The sequence below is a fragment of the Triturus cristatus genome, chromosome 3_2 (genome assembly GCF_964204655.1).
Source record: "Triturus cristatus chromosome 3_2, aTriCri1.1, whole genome shotgun sequence".
Lineage (NCBI taxonomy): Eukaryota > Metazoa > Chordata > Amphibia > Caudata > Salamandridae > Triturus > Triturus cristatus.
In genome coordinates, this window is record NC_140584.1 from 667,828,840 (window position 1) to 667,852,585 (window position 23,746).

The 23,746-nt window shown below is 44.5% G+C and overlaps 1 protein-coding gene across 7 annotated transcripts in view; it reads right to left on the reverse strand.

The window, feature by feature from the left end:
• The window catches only part of ARMC8 (armadillo repeat containing 8), an 811,657-nt gene that overhangs the window by 692,179 nt on the left and 95,732 nt on the right, over positions 1-23,746 (reverse strand). For 4 of the 7 annotated variants that reach the window (XM_085648657.1, XM_085648654.1, XM_085648653.1 and 1 more), the window contains exons 3-5: positions 19,003-19,074; positions 1,276-1,442; positions 1,075-1,172 (exon numbers count right to left, since the gene is read on the reverse strand). In XM_085648657.1, coding sequence (XP_085504783.1) covers positions 1,075-1,172; positions 1,276-1,442; positions 19,003-19,070 — 333 coding nt within the window. In that variant the 5' untranslated portion in view covers positions 19,071-19,074. The remainder of the gene's footprint in view (positions 1-1,074; positions 1,173-1,275; positions 1,443-19,002; positions 19,075-23,746) is intronic. The other 3 variants (XM_085648656.1, XM_085648655.1, XM_085648659.1) reach the window with 1 other exon arrangement.

Sequence of the window (23,746 nt, forward strand, 5' to 3'; positions counted from 1 at the left end):
TCTTTTCCACAAGCCTGATCTCCCGTGGCTAAGATCACCTCCCTTTGGGCGGCGTTTAGTGCTGATTTAGTAGCTGCTAGTTGCTCCTCCACTTGAACAATCTCATTATTGATAAGGCTGATGGTACTTTTTAAGTACTTTGTAATAGGTTCATTTTTCCCCCCGGACTTCGCTTTACTTGGGGTCAATTTTCTTTTTCCTATGTTGATCTTGGAAACTCCTGATATTATAGCCATGGTAAATAAGAACCAGCCCTTACCGTTTCTCAGGCCTTCACAGTGCAGGGCCAATATCTGTGGCCCAGCCCGGCCTCGTTCGGTCGTGGACAGGCATCCCTATGTCCCTGCACCAGCACCGCGCACGTACAGCGCTGCGGGAACCCGCAACTGCCTTTATGCGCCTCCTGGCGAATACAAGCATGTTGGCGCCTCCGGACGCTATGTACTATGGGGGCTGAAGTCTCCTCATTGCCAGTACTGCTGGTGGTGCTTGTGGCGGGACTTAGGGCTGCCGGTGCTGCTAGCGGTACAAGTTTCAGGTCTTTAAACACGAAAACGGGCTCCCGCGCTGCGGGATCCCGCAGCTGCCTTTATGGACACATGGTCATTACTGTGACACTAGGAACTTTCTCCAAAATGCGCCACTATACACCACTCAAGAAAAAACCACCAGCTCTCAATATATCTCAGGTTTTCATAGCAGGTATTGTTTTACAAATAAAATGATATATGGCGGATGGATGTTTCTGAAATTCTCAATTACTTTGTTCGACTGAAATAGATGGTAATCCAAAATATATGTCTAACAACACGAGTGCAAGTATCCACACAATTGTTAGATAAAACATAATCTATGCAACAGTCATCAATGCTGATGCAACTTCTCGAAGTTACATTTTTGTGGAATATGTACTATCAATAGTGGATTGTATCATTGTTAATGTGACAGTACTTCTTTGTCTTGGAAACAAATATAAATATCCATATAAATTATCAAAACAAATAATAGTGGTGCTATTTCTACACCCAAGTACAGCACAAGTGAACAGTAATAGCAGGTTTGCCTGGGACGTACTGTGTAGAGGAGCTCCACTGGAGTGACAGGGCTGGTGAATATCGTACGGAGACACCGGAGGCAAGCTTCAATAAACTTCAGGTCTGGCGACAGTAATCCTATGAGTGCAAAGGGGAGAGTATGTTTCAGTCTGAGCTCCTCTTACTACAAGTAAACAGAATAATTTTAAATCATAAGAAATAATTAAATGGGAGTATGTACTGCGCCGGGTGAATGCCGGGATACCTTGCAGCAAGGCAGGGATAATGTGGCAGTCAAGCAAGGATTTAACATTGTTTTCTGTGCCCATTGCCAGGCTCCCCAGGACCACCGCACACTCGGTCTTTAGCTCTGTGCCAGACGTTTCATGCTGCAGGAGATACAACAACCTGTTGAGACAAAGAATTGACATAACTAAAGATCTGAGGCAAAAACCAATTAAGGCACAACAGTGTCAATGCATAAATTGAGCCAATTTTCTAACACTCTAAATAGAAGACAGCTATACAGGAGTGATGCAGAAATAATTTACTTGATGGCAGATCAAGATTCCCACGGCCATCGAGTCCTTTTGCAAGCACTCATCCCAAAAACCCTATATGATATCCAGTTTTAGTTGCCCTTGTCATTTTCCTTGGTTTCTGTCCTAGATGAAAACCATTAAATGTTGTTGAATACATCATTTGTCCAGTGAGCTGGTTTTAGGCATTCAAAACAATTATTTCAATGAAGAAGGATCGGGTAATGTTTGAATGGTTCTGTTTTATTCTCTATCCATCTCTTTTGCTGTATGTATGGTTAGATTCTTGATCCGATCAATTTTGCATTTCAAAAGACACATCATTGGATGACTTTTTGCCACCCTGCATACATGACTTACATAACTGGACATAGCACTTCAGAGGAGAGAAAACTGTACAACAATGACAGAACCTCCTGGCTTCAGCTAGTCATCTCACTATATACTCATCAATGTTTGTCCTGCCTTCCCCACAGATGTCAGAATTTAAAGACTACGAAGTCTCCTAATGGTGACAAGAGCTCTCTAATACTTGTGACCTGGAGGACCTCATCTACTGCTCCCCTAAGTTACTCTGCATTTTTATATCTCATGTATGCAGCTCCTCTGTAATGTCAATAATGTTGCCTTTATCTCAGATAGACTTGATTTGTAACACTATGCAGTCATATATCAGATTACCTACATGGAGTCCATATCACAGGGACGCAACGTTTCTGAACTAAATGGCAATGAAGCCTCAAAGTCTCAATAAACCAGTACTGTTTTGTCAGCTTAGCTCAAGAAAACTAGGATACAAGAAAACTTCCTCTCTGTCCCCCTTAGTTTTTCTGTACCCAGACAAAGTGAACAGCTGAGAGAGAGAGAATGGCTGCAACTTTCACCTAGGCAGGTACATCTTTAGTTGTTGTTTCACTTGTAGTAGACAATCAATTCCTTTATCCTTCCTCAGTAAGCAAAGATTCCCCATTTTGTTTGGGTGGTGCTTCTGTCTTCTAACATTTTATTAGATGTTACTCATTATCCATCTTGGTTCCTGTTCTCTCATCAGTTTATACTGTCTTTTCCTAATGACCCATGTTTACCTGTGCTCTTTTTGGTGTACATTAGAGTAGGAAATTCAGCTCTTGCCCTTCCCCCAAGTGGAACCATGTAGTGGTCTACTTATGTCTTTGCCTCTTTAATGGTGATGTAACACAATAGATTCTTGGAGACATCACTTTGAATGTAAAGTGCCTTAGCAACTAGGAATTCAATTGCTGAGAAGAGTCATTTGAGCTGGCTGTACTGGAATATGGCGGACCCCTAATTAAACAGGATTCCACAAGCTACATGTGTGTCGGCACATCCTTTTAACAAAACACAACCAAACCTTTCACAATTGGAAATTCCAGCTGCCCATGACTCGCCCGCCCCTACGGTGTGGTGACTTTATTTGTATAATATGCTCTTCTTCCTCACACCGTCTTCAATCACTCTTGCACCTCAACCTAGTTGGTTAGCACCATTTAATCCAAATATTAGTTATAGATTCCTTACCTTTAGAATTACCCCAAGGCGTCAGACTGGCTCCAAAGATTTTTTCTTTAGCAGTACCCCTGCGTGTCGGTAGGTGGTGTCGGTCGACTCCAAGTCCGTCGTTGGCATCGTGTTCGCGGGATGACATCGCAATATTTATTTAGACGCCTGCCATGCGCGCCGACGTCCGTTCTGACACGACTTTCCATGCCAGAACCACAGCGCCATGCAAGATGCTGACCACTGGTGCACATAGGACCCTGAAAGGAAGTCCCTATCCCTAGAAGTCAGTTCGCAGAACAGAGAGGATGGGGGAGGGGGGCAGTAAGGAATCTATAATTACATATGTCTCTTACAGATACATCGTTACCGAAGGGAAGTGACTTGTTCATCTGAAAAAGACTGTAGTTATAAATTCCTTACCTTTAGAATAGATACCCCAGCAAGTCCAACCCCAGAGGTGGGTCTGCGAACCAAGTTCACACCAGAAAGTCCTGCAGAACAGAGCAGCCGAAGTAGAGGTCTCTCCGGATTTGGCTGTCCAGGCAATAATGTTTGGTGAACATGTGCAGAGATGCCCACGTTGCCGCCTGACCAATGTCAAGGAGTGGGTCTTCAAACCCCAAGGCAGTAGTAGCTGCCGTTGCCCTGGTGGAGTGGGCGCGCAGTCCCACTGGGGCTTCCTTCTTTGCCAAGGAGTAGCAGATTTTAATGCATAGGACAACCCATCGGGCGATGGTACTTTTTTGTACAGCCCGTCCTTTCTTGGCCCCCTCAAAGAGTTGATCATCCACCCGGAAATCTTTTGTGCGGTCGCGACAGAAAGACAGCGCACGTTTTGGGTCCAGACGGTGGAGTCTCTCCTCCTCCTTTGAAGGGTGCGGAGGTGGGAAGAAGGTGGGCCAAGTGATGGTCTGTCCTATATGGAAAGAGGTAACCACTTTGGGAAGAAAAGAGGGCCTTGTGCGAAGTACTACTTCGTCCACATTAACAGCTAGAAAAGGAAAACGGTCTTCAGAGTGAGCAGCCTGAAATGACAGTTGTGAAGAGGCTCGAAGGAAGCGCTCATAAGATAGGTTAAGACCAGGTTCAAGTCCCACTGGGGCATTATGAACGCGGGAGGAAGAAAGAGCTGAGTAATGCCCTTTAGAAATCTATTTACAATAGAAGACTTGAAAAGAGAAGGCTGGAAAGCAAAGAAAGGCAGATATGGCCTAAAAGTAGCCTTTAAGAGTGCCCAGGGCAGAGCCCTTCCGGGCCAAAGAAAGTATTTACAAGAGAACCTCCGAAAGAGGGGCAGAAAGGGGATCAACAGCCTTTGCTGTGCACCATGCCACACACTTGTTCCATCAACAGGCGTACACTGGTTTAGTGGACGGATGCCTGGCTGCCAAGATGACATTACAAACTTCAGGATTAAGGTCAAAAGCTGTCATCTGTCGCTGCTCAATCTCCACACATGGAGGTGGAGGATGGTCAGGTTCGGGTTGAAGACAGTCCCCTGCTGCTGCGACAGATGATCCACCCGAAGAGGCAGTCTGATGGGACGATCGATGGCCATGCTCGGGGTACTAGACTCTTCGTGCCCAGTCTGGAGCCACAAGAATGACTTGTGCCCGGTTGCGCTTGATCTTCAGCACTCTGGGCAGTAGTGGTACAGGCGGAAAAGCATACAGGAGGCCACAATTCCACTCACGACGAAAAGCATCGCTGAGCAAGGCCCGCCTTGGAAACTCCAACACGCAGAACTGGTGACACTGCGCGTTCTCTTCGCTGGCGAGCAGATGTAACCAAGGCTCTCCCCATTGCTGGATGAGACCTTGCACCACCTCAGAGTGAAGACGCCATTCGTGATTCATCATGCACCAACGGCTGAGTTCGTCCGCCCTGGTGTTCAGAGAACCTGCCAGGTGTTGAACCACCAGGGATATGCCCTGATGTTCCAGCCATGTCCAAAGGTGAAGAGCCTCCTGACATAGGGTCTACGACCCGACCCAGCCCTGTTTGTTGCAGTACCACATGGCAGTGGTGTTGATCCCTGATCCCTGCCTCTCCCAGGGGACCACCCCATCCCAGAAGTGATGCATCCGTCACTACTGTCAACTCTGGTTGAGGAAGGGAGAGGGATCTGCCGCTGACCCAATACTGGTTCTTGCACCACCACTGCAATTGACGTGCAGTCCCCGCCGAGATCTGGATGAAGTCGGAAAGATTCCCCTGATGCTGCGCCCACTGGAACTTAAGATCCCACTGCAGTGCCAGCAAATGCCACCAGGCATGATCCACCAGCAGGATGCAGGAGGTGATGAGGCCCAGCAGCCTCAGAGTCAATCTCACCGAAATCTGGGATAGAGGCTGAAACATCGGTATCGTAGATCAATTATTACGGACTCGCTGCTCGGGAGGATAAGCCCGAAACTGCACTGTATCCAGAACTGCTCCGATGAAAAGGAGCTTCTGAGGGGGAATCAGATGGGACTTCGCACACGGATAGTGAGCCCAAACGAGTGCAGGAGGTCTGGCGTAGTCTGGAGGTGGGAGACGACAGCCTGGGGCGAGCCCACCTTTAACAGCCAATCGTCGAGATAGGGGAAGACTGTAACCCCTGATCGGCGCAGATGAGCTGCGACCACCGCCATCTCTTTCGTGAACACCCGAGGGGCACTGGTAAAGCCAAAGGGGAAAACGGTAAACTGAAAATGCTCATTGCCTACCATGAACCGTAGGCAACGCCTGTGGGCTGGCAGGAAGGGGATATGGTAATATGCGTCCTGCAAACCCAACGCTACCATCCAGTCTCCGTGGACGAGGGCAAACATGACCTGAGCCAATGTGAGCATCCGGAGGAAGCGGTTGAGGGCCCCGAGGTCTAAGATAGGATGCAGGCCTTTGTCCTTCTTGGGGACCAGAAAGTAGTGGGATAACGGCCCAAGAGGCATGTGGTGTTCACCAACAGCAGCGCTTAGCTGGCGGAAGAAAACATCTTCTTGCCAAGGTGGATTCACTATCTGGGGGAGCAGTAGGGAATGCACCCTTAGAGGACGAGGCTTGGACCACCAAGCTCTAGGGGGTCGGAAGTTGGGAGAGGACAAGTGGGTCGCTCGGGGCAGGGCGAGGGTGTCGGGCAATCATCTTGTTCACAGGAGCCCTTGTGCTGGGCTTGGACCAGGTGCCCAGAAGGAAGTCTGTGAGGGCTTCATTAAAAGGCAGAAGGTGCTCCAAAGAGGCCGCTTTATCAGGAGGTTAGTCCGGACTACCACCGTCGGAAGCTCAAGGCCCAAAGCCTCAGCTGCCTTACGCAACACCACTGCGTAGGAAGCTCCCTCGTCCGTAACCACAGTAGGGGGGAGAGCATGCCAAGGCCTGGGGAGGTATCCAAAAAAACTGGCATCACCCAGTTCCTCTCGCCAGTCCGGCTCTTCAAGCTGGACAGCCAAAGGGTCAACAGATCCCTTCCAGTCCTCCTCACCCTCCTCTGGTTGCCACTCCGGGAGGAAGGGAACACCAGGAATGAACAGAGGCACGAATGTACCTTCCAGCGCCAGTACAGACGTTTGGGGTGAGGCTAGGGTCGACGCCGGTTGAGGGCACAACCAAGGTCGGGGCGCCGTCACTGGAATTGGTGCCAGGGAAGGTACTGTGAGGTCGACCGGCGTCGATCCGCATCCAGGCCTGTATCCTCGGGGGCCCTCTGACACCAGAACTGCCAGCTTCGAAGGCCCAGGGCCCCAAGGTGAGACGGCGGGGCCCAAACATGCGCCGGTCGAGTCGGGCTTCCCAAAGATGTCGTGAAGTGCTTCGTAGAAAGCTCATAGCTGGGCAGGGGACGCTCTGGGAAAAGGAGGGAACTACGGAGCCGTCCCAGAAGCAGGCTCCGAAGACGGAGCCAGAGAGCGGCCGGAGGGACGGCGAAGAGCGACAATGCTTCTTCGCCTTCTTCTTGTGCTTCGACTTACCCAAGGAGTGCTAAGACTTGGAAGACGAATGGTGATGGTGGCTCTGCGATCACTCCCGAGACCTCCCTCTCGACTGGGACCTCGAGCGACACGGAGACGACTGCCGGGCCTCCTAAAGCTTTCAGGACTGCTCCCACAAAGTCTTTGGGTTCATGGCGCGACAGTCGGAGCATAACTTCAGGTCGTGGTCGCGCTTCAGGCACCAGAAGCACACAAGGTGCGGATCTGTGACTGACATCTGTGACTGACATCAGCTTATGACAGGAGTCACAAGGCTTGAATCCGGTCCCACCGATGTGGACGATGGGCTCCATAAGGTTGGCAGAGTTAGTGTCTGTGGGGTCGTCCAGGCGGAATTTAAGGTCTCCAAGGAAGATTTCAAGTGGGGGGAGTAAGTCTGCGATGGAGTTGAAGGGGCTGGTACATGGTCCTGGGGATCTGTAGGCGAGGGTGCCTTTGATGGTTGTTCTGTCGTCGGTGTGGAGTTGGGAACTTAGGTGTTCCATGATCGTTGTGGTGTCATCTTCGGTGGTGGTGCAGCGGATTGTTTCTTTGTGGATGATGGCGATGTTCCATTCGAGTTTGTTGGTGCGGTTCCTGTGCGTCATCTAGTAGCAGCTGAGCCAGGTCTCTGCAAGGCAGATCATGTTGGTGGCGACGATGGTGTCCCAAACTTTGGTGATATGTTTGCAGAGAGATCTGGTATTGAGCAGGAGGCATCAGAGCATATCGGGGAAGTGAGAGTGGCATGGGTTTCTGTGAGGAAGAGAGGGCATAAGTCGCAGGTCAAGAGACAGAGGTGACAGTTGAACAGTCCTGCTGTAGAATGAGGAGATGAGAGGCAGCAATTGTTGCGGCGTCAGGGGTCCAGGACCCATCTGCTAACTACATCAATGTGCTTTGACTCCGTATTTGGAGGCACAGAAATTAACACATTAGGGTTGATCTTGCACGAGGGAGCTTGGTTCATCAAGCTCTTGGGGACAGGGTGCTGACTCAGAAAGGCTGGGTCTCCATGGGCTGACATATCACTTAGCTACTGGGCAAATGACTGGGGAGCACAACATAGATTCATCTATAATGCCACATTGGTGTCTGTTAGGGCCTCATTAAATGGTAGCAAGGACTCTAATAAAGCAGGCCCAAGCTGTAAGAGCTCCATCTATAATTTGGCTTTTTTCAGCTTGAAGCTAAATATCTAGAACTTCTACCACTCTGCGAAAGAGGCACTTTCCTCTTTGGAGGTGTTGGTGCAAACACTACTTTCATCTCAGGAGAGGTATCTAGGTCACAAGCGTTTTTAAATCCAGGTACAGTCCAGTATCTGTGTAGTGGAGGAGAATAAGTTGTCCATCCCCTAACCGCCATCATCATGTGGAACGTGTTGGGTCTTTGAACTGCACCTGAAGGGAGACAGCCTTAACAGTAAGCAAGGGTTTTGGGTGGTAAGGGTGTTTTAGGGTTTAGGGTTGGGTAAGGACACAGGGTGGTGTGATAAATTGGGTTACTGGTTGAGGCGGTAAAATCCTAGTCAAGCAGCAACCACAATTCTTGTCAGGGTGAAATACAACCAAATCCCAAATTAACCGTGCATAACTTTCTGGTAGCTTGGCACAAAAGCAGTCAGATTTAACTTGCAGGCAATGAATAAATACTTCAGGCAGTAACAAAGTGAGAAGGCAACAGAAGAAAAATACCACACCAATTTGGAAAAATAGAGTAGAATTTAATAAATAATTTGACACCAAAACACCAAAAATCTGATTAGTAGATCAGAGATATGCAATTTTAAAGGTATAATTAAAAATAGAAGCACTAACTATGGTTATCTGGTCGTACCAGACAGGGACAAAATCACAAGTGGAAGGTCGACCGTGAAGGAGCATGGGCCATATACAGGGACCAAGTTAGGCCCTCTGAACAAACTACCTTCAAACCTTGTTGTAAGAACCTGTGTTGAGGAAGCGTTGCACACCAGTGGTTTGAAGAGCTGTAGGCTGCAATGTGAGGTCCCGCGTCAAGGTTGCGTCACATAGCGGTGGTTCTGAGGGACTGTAATACGAGGTCCTGCGTGGAGAAGACATTGCACAGCAGAGGTTTCCTATGTAAAGCTGAGCGGAGATGCATTGTGCTTAGTCAGTTCTGACCAAATGACCACAGAGGGGCTGGAGTAGCACCTTCAGGACTACTATCAAGGGCCCAAGACTCCGGTAGCACTACTTGGGAGGAGCAAGACTCACAGCAGACAGAGTCCAGGAGCAGAGCTCAAGGTAGTTGGAGCATTTTCTCTCCCTGAGGCTCTAATCAGGAAGTCAGCTAACTAGCCTGTGGATTCACTCTGGTGGCCTTGGGTTCAAAATGCAGGTTTATTCCTTCTCACTTAGGTAGAAGGACAGCAGAGTAGCAGTCCTTCTGGAAGCCAAACAGGATAGCAGTCCTTCTTCTGAGTCTTTCACAGGTCCAGATGTATAATAAAGAGTTGCGTTCGAGGATCCACTATTAATCCTAGGGGACATCTTTCAAGTAGAGAAGTTTCTGAAGGGTTTCACCCCCAGAGGTATCTGCTACCTACCCTGACCCAAGCTTGTCTGGGGGCACAAACGACTGGTGTGAAATCCTTTGTTAATGTCCTGAGGCAGAGTCTTTGTGATGTGCAAGTGTGGTAGGTGGCAGCTCCACACCCTATCACGTCAGAGATGGCCCATACTGCAAACAACTATTCCCCTTTGTCTCATTGTCTGAGAGTGATACTCAAAGACAAACTGCCGGCTACACCTAGTCATGTGGCCCAGGATACAGGCTGCAGGCACCAAATGGCTCGGATAAGAAAATGCCACTTACTAAAGGTGGCATTTTCAAAATTGTGACTTAAAATCCAACTTTACCCTTAAAGAGGGTTTGAAATTACAGTTCTTTAGAGACCAAACTCTACATTCTAACCTACACCCAATTGAAAGTTATCACATATTAAATATAATATGTTAACCCAATGTTATCCTACGTTAACCCTTGAAATAGTGTAAAACGGATTTAAGAGTTTTTCCACTACCTGGACATGTTACAGTACATGTCCAACTTTTTAAATACACTGTACCCTACCCTATGGGCTGTACAAGGTTTACCCTAGGGGTGATGGATATGTATTAAAAAAGGAAGGCATAAGCCTGGCAAAAGGTTTATTTTGCCAGGGTGAAATGACAGTATAAACTACACACACACGCTGCAATTGCAGGGCTGAGACATGTTTGAAAAGGCTACTTAAGTGGGTGGCACAATAAGTGCTGCAGGTCCACTGGATTCAACCCAGATCTATAACTGGGGGGTGAGTGTCGGAAAAGTTTCAGCGCTCTGTCTACCATCCCTTTGTTTGCCCTAAGTTGGCAGGGTATACCCAGACGTGGGTCCCTTGCTTACTTGGTCACTGGATTCAAGCTAGCCTGGCTGATGAGGGGTGTTACCCAGAAACCGGTCCCAGGATGCTTTTTTCCGGTCCAGGTGAGACCTGGATTGGCAGTTCGGGCTGAACTGTTCCCATGAGGCACATGGTCAAGACTGATATGCATATAGCTGAGTCTGAACTTGGGTGGCAAAGTGAGCTAAAGAACGATGATAGATTCAACCCAGATCTGTGACTGAGGGCGAGTGTCTGAAAAGTTTCAGCGCTCCATCCATCAACTTTTTGTGTTTGCTTTGTTTGCCCTACATTGGTAGTGTATGACCAGGCGTGGTTCCCTTGCTCAATTTGCCACTGGATTAAAGCTAGCTTGGCTGAGGAGGGGTGTTACCCCGAAACTGGTCCCAGGATGCTTGTTTCTGGTCCAGGGTAGACCTGGCTTGGCAGTTCGGGCTGAGGCACAGGGTCAAGACTGATTTGCATATAGCTGGGTCCTCACTGGGGTGGCGAAGAGAGCTAAAGAACGATGATGGATTCAACCCAGATCTGTGACTGGGGGTGAGTGTCTGAAAAGTGTCAGCGCTCCGTCCTTCATCTCTTTGTGTTTACAGGTCCACTAGAAGCATTTAATTTACAGGTCCTGGGCACAGGTAGTATCAGTTTACTAAGGACTTACAGGTAAATTAAACGGGACAATTGGGTGCAAGACAAATTTACCATATTTAAAGGAGAGAGCACAAGCACTTTAGCACTGGTTAGGAGAGGTAAAATGTGCAGAGTCCTAAGGCCAACAAACGCTAATTCAGCAAAAACAGGAGGCGTAAGTCACGGAATTTGGGGGAGGATCACCCTCTCATGCTGACCGGTATAACACGTGGTAAAGGTATTTTTAGGAATTAGGAGTGGGTAGAGGCATAGGGTGACTCCGCCATGGAAAGGCACTTTAACATTGCGGCAGGTGCTGCTTACAGTACCGCCCGCCACAATGATAAAGATGCTGGATGCGATAGCCAGGGTGGCGGTCGCATCCTAATTGGCCTTGGGGTACCGCCGCACCTCTGGCGGTCGGTCCCGTTTTCCAATACGGTGCCATCGTAATGGGGCCCACAGTATTTACGCTCTCTAGAGGGATGTAAGCATCACCATTAGCTGGGCTCAGATGTTTGTCACCTACACATTTTACTGTATTAAAAAATGTTAGATTTTTTGCGTTTTTCAAACGATTTTTATTGTTGATTTAATTTTATGGCTGATTTAGCCACATAAAGTAAATTTGACTGAACGACTGACAAGATGGAGGGTGGGGACGAGCTTTTACATCGCATACCTGTTGAGTGTGAGGTGTGACAAGCCTGTATGCTCGCCACCACATTGTTTTCCTTTTATATAAATGAATTCATAAAACATCTCAGTACCTGCACCCCCGATTCTCCTAAACTAGGCGGCACTCCTGTTTCAGCCCAGTTATTTGCTGGCAATACCTTCTTGGTCTTTCACACCATATCAGGATTAATGAACCTGCTCAATTCGTTCGCTGATTTTTGTGAACTTGGTGGCCTGGAAGTGAACACACCGATAATAAGGTTATGGTGTTAAACCCTCACAGGTCATCTGGAGGAAGGTTCTCAATGAAGGGTCTGATCCTGCAATCAGTTGTTAATTTTTTGGGGCGTTAGAATAGACAAATATTTTACTTGGAAATCACATACGATGGAAAACAAATTGACCCTTTTACAAAGAGCTTACGCAGTTACTAAAAGATGTAAAACTGCCACCCTCAAATCTCTCTCTCCAGCCTTCGAGGTCTGCCGTGCAAAAGCACAAAATGCGGTATTTTATGGGGCAGAGATTTGGGGAGCAGGGAATACAGCCAAGGAGTTTAGCTTTGTAAGAGCATTATTTAGTCTCCCCAAAGCATCTCTGATTGCTCTTTTTTTTTATTGGGGTTGAAAAGGGCTAGAGACCTAGCCATTTTTAAAACCCTACTCTTCTTGGTATACTGTGGTACACTCCTGAACTATCACACTACAGGTCTGCCCTAGCAGAAATTATGGATGCAGGGAAAGTGTATTTAATTCCATTGCTACAGCACATTAAATCACATTTCAGGGATAGAGGCCTGGCAAATTGCCAGAACGATCCAGCATCAATTTACACAAGTACAAATGCTGTTGTATAAGAGGCTTTCTGGAATTTTAAGAACAACTCTCATTATAGTGACTCCAAAATAGGCAGACTCACGCACATTTTCTTGTCTAACAAATGTATTCCTTCTCTGGAATCCTATGTGGATGCAATCATACCTTGCAAAGCTCGAACACTGTACATTGAATTTAGGCTAGGCACATTGTTGGTCAGTAAGTTTACTAGCAAATGGAAGTCCAATCCATTTGAATCCCCACACTGTATAATATGTAGTAATATGATTGAGGATCTCAAACATTTATTATTCTTTTGCCCATTGTTCGTTAGGCCAAGAATGGTATGGATTAGGACTCTCTGTCTAGCATTGGGCGTGACACAGTATAAAGTGCCTCATGAATTCTTCAGACTGATGCTTGCTCTAATATTGTTTTCTAACTTAGTCGCAATTTATATGCAGTATACTTTCATAGGAAGAGACTGGGCTTAGTGTAATGATACTGAATTAACTGTTCTTTTAAACTAATCTTAGCAATCTTTGGTGCGAATACTGCATTACATGCTTAATATAGCGAATCTATATCAATAACATACAATTTATTGTTAAGACTATTGAATCAATTGTTTAAGTATTCTACTAGATTAACCCTAGCCACGTGGAGGTTTTTTAAATGTTATAATTTGATTATGTGATTCTTTGATGTAATTTATGAGTCAGAATATTGTAGGGGCGATAGCACAGATAATCTTTATTGGAAGTATGCATTTATTGATTTATTCTCTTATTTTTCTTATTCTATCTGATTGTTGTCGTTTATACATGTTTATTGTTTGTGTGTTCATTGTTCCAGTTTTGGATTTCATGTTTTTATAAAGTGTTATGGGGCTAGGTTCCGAAATAAACTAATTTTTAGCAGCACACATATTCCACTCACTGACCCTAAACAGTTCCTCATGACCCTAAGATAGAAACTGGGAAATTATCATAGGATCTTTGGCTTTCAAGAAGGTTTTCAAACTCAGAAGTGCTAATCTTATAATATTGGAAAAACAACCTAAGTGGCTATAGGGTCAGTACCCGTTTTAGCTAGAAACGAAAGACATTAGTCAACTGGGGATAAATACAACAATAACTTTGATCCACACCATAGTGAAGCTCAGTAGCTCAAACATACTGCAAGATCTGAAAGATAGCTTTGGAAGTCAAAAACGCAAGGCTGCTCGTGGTTGCATGTAATTATCAACGCACAGCACAGTTAGAAAAAAGCATCAGAAAACCATGAAGGGCTATTAGCTTAGTTTGTTGGCTTCTTTCTCACTTTGTTGTTTCATAAACCAGAAGTTTGTAATTTTGCCAAATGTTATTAATTATTTACTGAAAGATTGCAAGCATACTTCTGGGACAGCTAACAGACCTGATGAGAAACAAGAAGTTAGATAATAGTTTTGAAAGTACAATTCTCTTTCCAAACCATGAACAAGGGTAGATGGTGTTGACAGTTCTATGCTGCAAAGGTGTCATTCTAAAACGTGATATATTTAGATTGCATCTGGAGTTGTGTAACTTCTCATTCAAGGCCTGGTTTGGGAAGAATACTGTTCACTTGGACTGTCGCAAGGAAGTGATAATCCACTAGCATCAAGTTACTAAAATTATTTTGAAAACCTGTTTTTTCTGATGTTCTTCTATAAAGCTCCACCCAACCTTATCAAAGAAGTTCTCACTGTCTTAACAAACCAAGGTGGTTTCCTTCTCTACATGCTCCACATTGCCCACCAGAATATTTGTTTAGAGTTTTACACCCTTGCCTACCTTGAGAAACGTTGGACTGGCATGCGTTAACAAGGAAAGACATATATGGGACCAGTGAACCATTTTGTATCTACGCAAGAAAAAAATAGTGCCTGTATGAGATGCACTGCATTACATCTTTCTCCAGTTTGGGAATGACTGATATTACTGTCTCATTCACTGATGGGATGACCCCCTGTGCGGACCCAAATTGGGTGAATAAGAGAAAACTAGGACTAGTGACAATGCAAAAGAATTCTGAAGTGCCTTCCGTGTTCTTAGTCTTCTAATCGCTGTAAAACATCCTCCTTCTAGATCAGTGCATCGAATGGTGTTGCCTAACCCCTGATAATTTAGGAACACTTCCTCCATTTCTTTCACAATGGCCTTGTTATTAGTTGTAAGAACATAACGTGGCATTTAACTTATGGGAATGATGTACTTCATATTTTAAAGCTATTGTTTTCTCTTCTGAAGTGTCATTTACTGTACCTATTGTGTTATTTCATACAGTCCTGATGAATGAGAGGACAATCCCCAGAAGACACGTGTTGGACATTTCAGTGCTTTTATGCACAATTCATTTTGGAAATATGCAAAAGGAATACACAAATAAATGATTTTAACAGTAGCAAAAGGATCCCTGAATTTCTGATACAATTACTGAGAAAGAAGGAATCTTCTAAGTGCGATTTAAATTATTCAGAATTGACTCTATTACATGGACAGTAACTTGTACGCAATGAGATTTTTACTGAAAATGTCCAATTATGATTTGTTGTAATATTGATATTGGACGATAGTTCAGTGAAATCTTACTAATAAAATGTTTTAAATGTATAAGTGCTATAGGTATTTTTTAGAAGTCAGGTTCATTTCTCTCTCTCTCTCTCCCCTATTATGTCCAACGGGTTACAGATTGAAAAGAGAACCGCTTTATTTATACATTATAAAAAATCATTTATCACTTGACAGGTGAAAACGGATACTTAAGGAGTTTTTCTTTACAGAGTAATGGCTGTAACTAGCACTGTGATGGGTGAGTGCATTTTGCTGACATATTGTTGTACAAATACCATTATGTACACACACACCAAACGTAAAATCTTTTCCGCAAGCAGGTATAGGCTGAGGAACATTTTGATTCTTTTAGTATGTGTCACACAATCTATTAGAAGATTTAAATGGCCATAGTGAATATATCCAGTGCTACACAGTAAAATGTAAATCTGTGAAAATAAATCTAACCCTAGCCCGAAAAGAAGATTCGATTTGCTGAGCTACATTTTGGAACATTCTCAGATATATGAAGATGGTCCGTGTACCATCACTGCTTCTCCCATTCTGGTAGAACCAAAAATCTGGCATTGGAGTGTCTCATTTTCATCAACATCTGTAGACATCCAACAAGAGTCACATAGACATTTCAGAACCTGAACTGGGAAGTGAGTCACCTTTGAAAGTGATATCCAGTGGCCAGAAACTCGAGCAGCAAGGCAGAATTAAAAATCTTTGACTGGGTTTCGGGAAAACACACAATATGCTTAGACAGTTGTCTAAGCAGCAAATTAATATGAGGTTTTTTTCTGTGGTGAGCCACCAGCACTGCCATATACTTAAAATAAAGTGCATGGGGTTGAATTTAGACTGAATGTACTGACTGTGAGGTCATCCTTCTCCAAGTGATTTTTCGTTATAGGGATATGAAAATAAGTATCATGAAGGTCGATGGTACACATCCAAAGGTTGCTGCAGGCCCACCATTCAGAATATCAATTTCCTCGTTTATTTCACTGCAGTCCAGAATTGGTGTGCACTATGTTTTATACCTTTCTGTTTTTTAAACTTTCTTTAACATTAGAAATTCTGCTGACTTCTGCTCCGAGATGAATATGATAGAATGTGAGTGCATTTTTTAGTGGAACTGCAGGTGGAGGTCTCTTGGCAAACATTTTGCACAATATTCAGCACTAGTTTGTTTTTGGTTACGATTTGCCGCTCTTCAAGATAATGTCTGATACTTCTACCCAATGGTGCCTCACATAAACGGAGAAATGGAGTCATCGTGGACTTGCTATGTAGGTCTTCTTTGCTGGCACATTTTGGAACTACAGAATGTAAACCAAGACATTTTGATGCATTACTTGTGGTGCAGGAAGAAGAGGTGCTGAAATACAACCTTGAGCATCTGGAAAACATTTCAGTAATAATAACATTCACAACATTGGATTATCAGAATATCTGGAAATGAACACTTCCTTAGACACCTTTGTTATTCAATCATTGAAAGATTATGTTAAAATTGTTAAATCCAGATTTAGACTTCATTTAAAAAAAAAAAATCCATATTTTGAGTTTAAGGATCCACAAAATGGAATACGCTTCTCACCAATATCTTCAGCTGTGCTTTAGCTGAACTAACTCTTCAACATTCGCAGAAACAGCTTCAGAATAACATTCGGAATTTGCTGTGGAGGTGATAGGTCCTTTGTGTGAAGGCAGAGCACTCCAGATTCAGTTGCAAATCGGCCTGTGCTCAGCTCTGCCTCCCCCCCCCCATCCTTCAAGCAGATGGCCCATTCAGGGACACCTAATCCCTCTCTTGTGTGACTGTCTGGGAGGAATTCACAAAGTCTGTAAGTCAAACACAGTCATGTGACACAAGACAGGCTTGCAGCACAAAAGAGCTAAGGGCAGAAAAATACCAACTTCTAAAAATGACATTTTCAAAATTGAAACAAAAAACACTGACGTTACCATTAAATAGGGGTTTTCATTACAATTCCAAAGACCCCAAACATGACATAGTTACTTATTAAATGTAATACGGAGTCTCCAATGAAATCCTATGAGAGGGGTAGGCATCACAGTAGTGAAAAACAAATTTTTTAGTAGTTTTTTTTACTACCAAGGCATGTAAAACTTAAAGGTACATGTCCACCCTTTTAATTACAGTGCACCCTGCCCAGTGGCAGGCCTGGGATATGTTATAAGATGCTACTTAAGTGGCATAATAAGTGCTGCAGGTCCACTGGTAGCATTTAATTTACAGGCCCTGAATATATGGTATACCACTGTACAAGGGACTCGTTTGTAAATTAAATATGCCATGTGGGTATAACCCAATTTAACTATATTTTAGGGGAGTGAGCACAAGCACTTTAGCACTGGTAAGCAGTGGTAAAGTGCACAGAATCTTAAGGCCAACAAAAATAAGTCCAGAAAAATATAGGAAGAGAGGCAAAGCGTTTGGGGGTAAGGCTGATAGGTCAAACAACTGTGAATCTCATCACATTCCTTTCCTATAAATATAGGTTATATTTAAAACAATAAATGTACAGGGCCCAATTTAAATCATGTCATTAGTTGCGATCTGACACCAATCATTTTGTAGCATTATATACAAACATTAAACAGATGTTTGGCCAACATAATTTAAGGGAGTATTTAGAACCACCAACACATGGCAACATAAATTACACACCAGAATACACAAATTAACATTTCACTTATATGAGAAATTATTAGATGATCCTTTCAACTGGAAAGAACAACTGCCTAATTGGTCCATGAAAGAAGCTATAATAGTTGGCAGCTATCTCTTGGCAGATGTTATTTCTATCACTAAGCCAACTTCATCACAGTAAACTGCTAATTATTATTCACGTATATTGTTCAGTGCACTAAAATGACAGAAAATATTCCAGCCAGGAATTTATTAATGTTCAAGGCGCATGGACCAGAATGCAGGCCATATACATGTGTTTTTCTCATGTTGAACATTTTAATCTGGTTCTAGGTATTAAATGTTCTCTAATTGACTGTACAATAAAGAAAAACATATGTGGGGAAGCCCAGTTGTATTTTATTTGGGATAAAGCAACAAAATACTTTGAGTCTCTGAACTGGAGATGCTAGACTATTCATCACAGGAGACTGGTAGGATAATATTTCTCCAACATTTCAGGCCAAGTTAGTAGATATTCTCCTGATGGTACGGAGGAATCTCTGCGTGATGAATAAGTTAAATTAGCAATAAGTCTGGTGATCGCAAGTTATTATTTATTTTGTGTATAACCATGTCTCAGTAATTCCCTTCCTCTAAATCAATTCCATCTATTTAACAACTCTCGTTTCTGTAGCAATTTGTTAGCCATAATTCTTTGGTGAACGAGACCCCATCCTTTTACTCTTATTAATCAACCAAACTAACTATATTTCTTTGTCTGTATGTTCAGCTATTTACTTTCCTATTCCATGATTGAACCGTTGCCAATGTCAGTTTTCTCATTTACTTCTATTCTGTATTGATAGTTAAGGATGTTTCCCCGATCAGTGACTATTTTGTTTTCCTTTTAAAGGGTGGTCAGATAGTTACCTGAAGTCTTATGACTAAGGAGAAACTCTGGGTTTGAAGACCTGCTATGGCTGTGGCATACATTTCCATCAACATGCTGTTAGACAGTCACATTTTTTAAACAAAAAAGATACTTAAATGTGAACATGTAGTAAATGAAACACTAATCCATACTGAAGATTAAGCAAAGGTTCTAGTGCCACAGGACCCGTGAAGTGCTGGATTACGTTGCAAGAAAACAGCAATAAGGATCAGCAAAACAGAACCTACCTTGGCACGGCTCCTAATACAATCAGGTTTGCTTTCTGTTTGTTGTTGCCAATGACTGCATTTTTCATATCTCTGTATTTTCAATGGGAAATATAATTACATTAGTTATTTTCATGCTTTAATAGAATATTTCAGACACATAACTTCATCAAATACTATAAAAATACAAAAGCGTGCATTTCTGCCTACAGAGACCCGTCCGCTCAGTGTTTTTCTGCATCTTTTTGATGGTATTCACGGTTACAAAGTAGACTACATTGGTATCAACAAGCCTGTTAAGTAGTACCCCCAAATCATAGCTAACTTTAGGTGTTGGCTTCAATTAGTCTGATGCATAACAGAGTGATCACTCGTGGCAAGACAGGGTATACTGGTTTATGCATATGAATTCTGGCAAGAATAGTGAACTACTGCTTTCAACACAAAATGTGATTTCTCATTACTATAAAGACTTAACAGTCGGGTATTTGGGAGTGGGGGCATAGGAGGGGAGTCACAAGTATTTTGCAACTGGAAAAGGACTACTAAAAACAAAGCTTGAATGTTGTCCCTGCCAATATTCCCTTTTATGATGACTGCAAAACAAGAAACCCTTTATAGACGTCGCATGCTGCAGAAGAGGTCACGGTTTTTGATGCAGTAGCAGCTTAAGAAGAACTGTTTCTTTCAGTTTGCAAACATGATTCCAATAAAGATCATGAGGGGATTAGCTGAATTATCATTAAATGGCACCTTTCACAATCGTTATCAATTGTTGTTGGTCATTGATGCAGCAGCGTCACTAGGGTTGGTGTCACCCAGTGCGGTAACTCATGGTGTCATCCCCTCACGACTTACCCCATGATGAACCTCCTCAGAGTCCGCCAGTGCCAAATAACGGGACCATACGTGGGCAGTGGGCTGATGAAAAACGCGGGTCCGGGAGCCACGTGAGTGACATTTCGAACGTCGTCGACGTCCGGACGCTGATGTCGTATAGCTAATTGGACAATAATCTTGGCCGGCGGCCGGGTAACGGGTTCCTCCTGATTTATGTAGCGATTTAAAGCAGAGGCTCAGCAGCGGCGTCACTAGGGTTGACGCAAAACAAAACTAGAACACGTTTTTGTGTTTATACCTAACAGAACAGAGATTTTTATAAATTTCTGTCGCTGGGCTGAAACAATGCATAAGAACAATTTAATAGAGTGACATAGAATCATAGACAGACAGTAATATTTTGCATTTTGGTGTCACCCCATGTGATGGTGTCACCCGGTGCGGTCCGCACCCCCCGCACTTCCCTTGTGACACCACTGCATTGATGCAACCGTAATGCTTTGTGGCAGATGTAGTACACACTTTCTCACAGGTAACTTTTCATTTATTTGCAGTAATTGCATTCACATATTAAGATGTTGTGACACCAGTGTCTCACAGTCTTTACTGTTTATCTGAAGAAACTCTCTTTATCTTTGTCAAGGTGTTACATGTAATACTGCTTCAGCAGTACTGTTTGTAAAATATATCACAAAGCTCACCCAGATCAAGATGTACAATATAAATAAATATAATAGAAATGTGTCAACAATCTGACACAATAGCACCTCAGAGAAAATGTATCAGAAATCCTCTTTTAGAGAAATGGAAAATATAGGAAAAATGTAACTGCGACAATCAGAATGCTCTAGAATAACGTAGGTGGCAAATTCCCGAAAAATACTGTGTGAGGTACCTTCAAGTGATGGTGCTGAAATATTCCTCGTCATCCTTTCAGCTCCTTATTCCTAGGATATTTTGAAGGCCGAAGGGGTAAATGTAAGTACCTTCAAAACAGCCCCACCAGCTACAAATATTGGAAATGGACAGCTTTGCAATGACATTAAAAATGCCATAAATATACTCAAAGCTCAGAAAAGCTATAATAGTAAAGCAATAATTTACCTCATGCTCTAAACAGCAGAAATAGAAAAATGGAAGGAGAAGTTTGAATCGCATCTTGTTGCATTAATTACAACGAAAAAGCAATAAAGATATCAGTCACAGGAATAAACCATTAACATATACAAGAGTGGGACAGTTAAGATTCAAGCTAATGGCATGAAAATAGAAATATGTGAATGAATACGGGTTCTGATACCCAAGTAATTGCATTCCATTTGCCTAAACAGCTCCACAGCCTAAGAGAGCTAATATCTTATTAGCAATGTACCCACTAGAATCCACTCCATCTTTTCGGAGAGGCAAGTTGGTTGTTCATTAATTAAAATAAGATTCACAAGATGAAGGACTAAGTGTAGAAGTGAGTTAACAATTCTTTCTTTATCCCTGATATTTATTAAAATAAAAAAGAACATCAATCCGATTTCCTTCCTGCTTGCATGAAGCAATGTAACAAAAAGAACTAAGAAAGTAACAAAAAGAACAAAGAAAATATGTAGCTGCTCTCAGATGCAGAGTTAAACCGCTTGTTAATAAGGAACTGTCTTGCTTTTGACGGACCTAGCAGTAACGCTTGGATTCCTTTTGTCAAAAGATCGTTTACAAAATTAATCCGGTACTTACCTTCAGTAACGCCTTATCTGGTAGAGACAAGATCTAGTCGCAGATTTGCCAACACCTGAAGAGAGTAGAGAAGGAACACCAGCTAGGTCAGGACCAAACAATGCACCCTAGGCCAAGAACCATGCCCCTTACCTTGCATCTGCTAGGAAAGAAGGGCACCAAATAGAGTGGAAGGAAAGAACTCCATGACTAGTGTGGAGAAACACTCAACAAAACAGGGGGTGGGGGAGGTGTCAGGAGCAAGAAGAACCCCCACTCAGGGCGATAAGGAACACCAGGGGAGAACAGAGGTACAAAAGTACCGGTCGGCGCCGGTCCTGACGTGTCCACATCGAGGGGGAGACTGAGGTCGACGTTGGTTGGGGACACAACAAGCGTCAGAGGGGGCGGAGGTGTCGCCAATGGATTCGGCGTCGGAGGTGTCACAAGGTCAACCAGCCCTGATCTGGATCCAGATCTGGATCCCTGGGTGCCCTGTGGCACCAAAGCTGCCACTATCGAAGGCCTAGAGCCCCCAGCTGAGTCCGCGGGGCCCGATGGCGCGCCAGCGGAGTCAGGCTGCCCAAAGATGGAGTGGAGGGCTTTGTAAAAGCTACAAAGTTGGTCAGGGGTCACTCCGGCTCCCGGAAAGGGAGGGAGGGAGGCTAGGGGCCGGCCCAAAAGGCTCCACTGGCAGAGCCGAGCAACTACCGTCCGCAACCAGCGTTGCGTCGGCCGACAGACAGGGAGAACGTTAAGAGCGACAATGCTTCTTCGCCTTCTTTTTGTGCTTCAACTTACCCCAGGAGTGTTGGTGATGGCTCCATGACCGGTCCCACGGCCTGCCTCTTGACCGGGACCACAAACGGCGCGAGGCCGACCACCGTGCCTCCAGAAGCTTTCGGGACCGCTCCCGCAAAGACTTCGGGCCATGGCCCGGCAGTCGGAGCACGGCTTTGGGTCGCTGTCACGCTCCAGACACCATAGGCACACGAGATGGTCACCGACATCAGCTTGTGGCAGGAGCCAAAAGGCTTGAAGAGGGTCTGCCGAGATGACAACCCTGTGCACCAGGAGTCATGAGGACTTGAAAGATGTCGACAAAAAGTAGCAAAAAGAGACTCGAGGTGCCGCTCTCTCCGGATCTGCGCTGGCTGTCACGGAAAAGGAAAGAACTGACGTCAGCGCCCGGTTTGGCATCTAAGTAGATAACGCAACGTCATTCCGGCGACAACGACTAGGTGACCGACGCCACCTACCGACACGCAGGGGTACTGCTGAAGATGCCTGGCGGTAATTCTAAGTCCATTGTGTTGGAAACATATGGAGGAATACATGTAAAGTATACAAAGTACCGTGCAGGACAGGGAACAAGGCAACAGTGCATCTGCACAATAACATGAAAATACCCCAATCAGAACTGGGGTACAAAGCAAAAGAACACCGTGCAGCCACCTGCGTAGAAACCAAACAGGGCTAAAAAATCAGACGTGTCCCAAGAAACAACAAGGGACCACAACCTGTCATCGAAAGGATAAAAATGGAAGAAAAGAAAATACCTGCCGCGGCAGGAGCACCATACCGAATGCCACGTGTGAAAAGAAGCCGCCAACGGGCACCGCCCTAGAATGGCTCACACAGAAAAGAAATCAAGGAGACCAGACTGAGTACAGAATGGAAATAAGAGGATGGTATAGCAAACAGGGCTTAAGATCCTGCTCTACCCAGACTGTCCCAAAAGCGGTGTAAAACTGAATAAGCCTGAGTGCCAAACAGATGGTGACAACTGAAAGGCATGCCGTCAAGGTCGATTGAACAGTTTCCGAAAAAGAAGTGCGTAGCCAGGCATGCCGGCGAAGTGTCACAAACAGTCAATCATTTGTTGCAGTTACACTTTTCACCCTAAGTGGGACGGGTATGCCCAGACGTGGTTCCTTTGCTCACTGTGTCACTGGATTCAAGCTAGCCTGGCTGATGAAAGGTGACATACTCCGAAACCGGTCCCAGGATGATTGTTTCCGGTCCAGGGAGGACCTGGCTTGGAAGTTCAGTCTGGACTGTTCCCATGAGGCACAAGGTCAAGCCTGATTTGCATATGGCTCAGTCCAAAGTAAGGTGGCGTAGGGGGCAAAAGAACGATGGATTTAACCCAGATCTCTTGACTGGGGGAGAATGTTTGAATCATTCAGCATTCCATCCATCATTTGTTGCAGTTACACTA